At 54.0% G+C, this 4,172-nt stretch overlaps 1 protein-coding gene across 1 annotated transcript; it reads left to right on the forward strand.

The window, feature by feature from the left end:
* The first annotated feature begins 496 nt into the window (after positions 1–496).
* On the forward strand, positions 497–3,935 carry LOC132320863 (outer dense fiber protein 3-like). The gene is made up of 6 exons (XM_059834487.1): positions 497–602; positions 1,404–1,604; positions 1,826–1,927; positions 2,641–2,762; positions 3,194–3,334; positions 3,849–3,935. Exons 1-6 carry the CDS (start codon positions 497–499, stop codon positions 3,933–3,935), a joined length of 759 nt encoding a protein of 252 aa, XP_059690470.1.
* Positions 3,936–4,172: the final 237 nt, after the last annotated feature.

Genomic DNA, 4,172 nt, shown 5'->3' on the forward strand with positions numbered 1-4,172 from the left:
CAGGTGCTCAAATGCACATTCATGCTATTACGTGAGCCCAACAGTCTAAGGCTGCTAGATGAAATGCACAAATCACATCAGTTTTTCCCTCCTTGCATGTTTCTGCCATGCAGACCTCATGAAGGTCTAGCCCTGCAAGTTGGACAACCCCAGCTCCTGATCAGCCGTATCACGCAACAGCACGTATGCCAGGCGCCAGGAGCCTGTATGATGTCACAGTGCGTCCCCATGATGAGTGAAGGCCTCTTCCCAAGGCCACCTGGCAGCTGACAGCACAACCTCTCCTGCCCGATCGCTGCCTGCCCTCACCCTCACTGTGCTCTGCGACCGAGAGCTGCAGCAGCCAACGAGCTCGTCCGCACCCAGTCCGATGGCCAAGGCTGAGAAAGGTGACGCGTCGCTGCTCCTCCCGGGGAGGTTTCACACCGGACCTCTGTCAGAGAAGCCCCTCAACAACTCTCCTGCTCTTGCCATAGGCTTTGTAGCCACCTCCAAGATGGACGGAGCCTGGGTGGGCACCTGGAGACCTCATCGCCCACGCGGCCCCATCATGGCCCAGTTTACCAGCCCAGGACCCAAGTACTCAATCCCCGGGACCACAGGTAAAACCACCATACAAGGGGGGAGCGCCACATCCACTACCTCCAGGGGACAAGTAGCCACTGCCCCATTCTCCTTTGCTCCAATCCTCCATGTTCTCAGCTGCAGCAAGGACACAGGCCTGCCAGAGGAAGCTCAGGCTGCTCATGGGAAAGCCCCGGAGAAGAGCTGCCTGGCTCTGCAAAGCCCAGAGGTGGCCTTAGCAGCCCCTTAACGCCTGAGTGCACAGGAGGAAGCTTGTTCTGTATCTTTGCCACAAACTTGTTGCTCCCACTTCACCCTTTTCTTCTTCTCTTCTTCTCCTCCTCCTCCTCTTCCTCTTTTTCTGCTTCTCCTCCTTCTCTTCTTCTCCTCCTTCATCTTCTCCTCTTGTACTTCATCTTCTCTTCCTGTTCTTCTTCTCCTTCTTTTTCAACTTCTCTGCTTCTTCTCCTTCACTTTCTTCTTCTCCTCCTCTGTCATAGCAGTAAAGTTTCATTTTCTTTTCCATCAGGGCGCTGGGAAAGCAAAACGTCACGGAAGCGATCTTTACGTTTGCTTTAAGTTAACTTAGCAACTGTTTTGGGGTTTACTACTTCATAACAATAGCATTTTGGAGATATGCTGATTAATTGCACAGTGCCTACATTGTTCTTGCTGGAGGTCGTTGTACCATTGTATTGGCCTGCTGGTATCCTCCTTGGAGGAAAAAGTCACACAGGAAGGGACTTTCTTGAGGCCGGCAACTCCGACTCCTCCACTTAGAAACTAGCTTTAAATAGGCAGTTGCAGGCAGGTGTCCTTTCACAGGCTTTTCTTCCTAGGTTACCTGGCTCACAATCCCAGCAAAACCAAAGCGCCTGCGTACACGTTTCAAGGGGCCAAACGTCCCGTCGCAGACAGCTGTTCTCCGGGTCCTCGGTACTATGTCCAGCCCTCCATCACCAGGAACGGGAAGTACGTGGCTCCAGCACACCACATGTGCGGACTTCCCAAGATAAAGACCGAGGTCACCCCTGGACCGAGTGAGTACCATTTCTCCAGCACTTCTTTCAGGCAAGACAAGCACGCCTTCCTTTTGCCCTGTGCTACCGGGGTACAAAACCATCAGCTCACGCCCTGAAGGAGCTTCAGAGGTTTCCAGACAGAAAGCAAACAAGGCTGAGACCTCCACCTGACCCTTCCACTTTGGCTTGAGGAAAAGAGCTCAGCTTCACTGCTTTTCTCCATTTCTCCTCTGCCCTAGGCGACTACTCCACCGACAAGGCCAACAAACACCTCTACAAATGCGCGCCGGCACAGTCCATGGCCTTCCGGCACAAGGCTGTCAAAACCGACCAAACTCCAGGTAGGGGAACTTGGGGAAATACACACACTTGCAGCCTGTGTGTCCTCCCAGGAAAATCTGCTGGACAGCTTATTCAACAGGCCTAGGGAAAAGCCTGCACAGCAGGACACAACGGCCTCTTGACAAGCTTGCTTGATGTCCCAGACCACCTGTTGCGCTAAAGGGCAAGGCAATTTGGCAGAAAATAAACCCCCTTGCGTTCCAGCTTGTCCTCAGATATCAGAGGGGCTGGGGGCGGCGAGGCTTAGATTCTGAGTGATGCCCAATGCTCTGTGTTACAAGTCCGGTCGCGTTCAATGTATTGAACTCCCACGATTACGGATGCACTCGTAACACCATGCACTTTCAGTCCAGTCGTGTTCCATGACCTAGCATGGCCACACTTAAGGGATTTATGGCGTTCAGTGGGAACTCTCACGGCTAGATTAGTGAATAGTGCCTTTCCGTAAAATGCGAATATAAATCTAATTCCTAAGTTACCTCCAGCAATTATTCCACACCACCAACTTCTCTCATCCCATAGAAGAAGCGGCAACTCAGGCTTGGAGCTGCCGACACATGCCACGTGTGACCGAAGACGAATACATTGGGAGGAGGGGCAAAACATCCTTCCTGCTCCTGGCAGCAGCCTTGACAGGCTGCTCCTCTCCCACCCCAGCGCTGCTGCTCTCCCCGCAGGAGTCACACAGGCGTTCTTCCCATTCCCCTTCCAGGTCCTGGCACCTACACCCTGCCTCGGCTGGTGGGACCCAACACAGCCTACACCCACGCCAGCCCGTGCTACTCCATGAAAGGGAAGAGTAAGCACAATGGCTTTGCTGAAGACCTCTCCAAGGTGAGCTATGCTTCTCTGCTCTCTCGCGTCAGCAGCTGAAGCTCAGGTTAGAAGGGCTCCAGCGCCTGCTGCAGCCTCCCTTAACGCGCACTTCCCTGCACCAGCAGCAAAACCCAAGAAGCCTCGGGTCCCCTGGCTCTCCTGCTCTTAACAGCGGGAAAGGGGAGGCTCTGCCGACACCTGCGGTCCCTCGTTTCCTAACACTAACGGTTTTGGTGGGGCAAAGCTCATCGGCACTAATGGGAATCTCCCTCCTCCTCTGGGAAATCTGCCTCTTGGCAGGTTAAATGGAGGTTCCCTTGTTACAATCGCTCCGTGCCTCTCACACCACTTCTCTGGCCAGCCAGCTCAAGTAGCACAGCCCGTGTGGGCACCCAGCAAGAATCAACACCCGCCTTCTGTACCCAACAACCTCCCTGCCTCTCTTACAGACGCCAGGTCCTGCTGCATTCCCCAAGGTGGAACTGGACGTCTACAAAAAAAGGGCTCCCGTGTACACGATGGGAACCAACAGTAGACTCAGAGGCGACAAAACAGTGAAGCCGGGGCCAGCAGACTACCACCCGGGAAAGGTAAGGCAGCCTGCCCACCTCTCCTCCTCCGCTTTGCAACAACCAACCCTTAAGCATCTCCCCCTTCCGACGGGGCTTCTGAGAACTCAAGACCACCTTAGTGGAGTGACAAAACACAGGACAGCAGGCCTGCTCCCTGGCCTTGGCCCAAAGCCGAGCAGAGGGAGGCCAAAACCCCCATCTTTGCATCTCCCCTAGCTGAGCCATTCAATGCTGATAGGCGCTCACACATCACAAGCTCTTCAGGAGGACACACCGCCGCAGAAGGGACGAGCAGACCCAAGAGCAGACCTTTCTTATGCACTGGGGATCAGCTGGGAGGGCAGGGGCATCTAGCAAAGTCTGGCTGGAGCTAGAAGGACTCTGGACTTGGAGCCAGTTCCAGTGCCAGCTCAGCTCTGGGCAAATGCACCTACATCAACTTGTTATGCCAGACGGCCTTCTCTGAAGACAAGTCTTCTTAAGAACAAGGCACCACAGTCACCCTTTTTTTTCCTCACTTTTCCCCTTCCAGGTGACGCTGATCAAGCCCCAGGCACCTGCTCCCACTTTTGGACTCCGACATTCCCTCTACACAATTCCTCTAATACCTCTGATATGAGACTAATAAAACAACACCCCCCGCAAAGACCTTGTCTGGTCACCTTCAGCTGCAGGGAGAGGGCATGTGCGTGAGTGAGGACGATCAGCTCCCTCCATTTCATGTCTATGCCTCAGCCAAAACATTGCAAGACAAGGACAAGAGGAGAGCACCGAGATCAACAGCATAAGCAAGGCAGAGAGCTCTGACAGCACCGTTTCACCTGACCGAACCTAAACACTGCCCCGTGAAAGCAGT

This window comes from Gavia stellata, unplaced genomic scaffold (assembly GCF_030936135.1).
Source record: "Gavia stellata isolate bGavSte3 unplaced genomic scaffold, bGavSte3.hap2 HAP2_SCAFFOLD_34, whole genome shotgun sequence".
Taxonomy (NCBI): Eukaryota; Metazoa; Chordata; class Aves; order Gaviiformes; family Gaviidae; genus Gavia; species Gavia stellata.

Bases quoted from the DNA above. Each gene is read 5' to 3' on its own strand.
- LOC132320863 (XM_059834487.1), top strand. From the start codon at position 497: ATGGACGGAGCCTGGGTGGGCACCTGGAGACCTCATCGCCCACGCGGC. The intron at 2,763-3,193 runs GTGAGCTATGCT...CCTCTCTTACAG, and splicing joins TTGCTGAAGACCTCTCCAAG to ACGCCAGGTCCTGCTGCATT. The intron at 3,335-3,848 runs GTAAGGCAGCCT...TTCCCCTTCCAG, and splicing joins CAGACTACCACCCGGGAAAG to GTGACGCTGATCAAGCCCCA.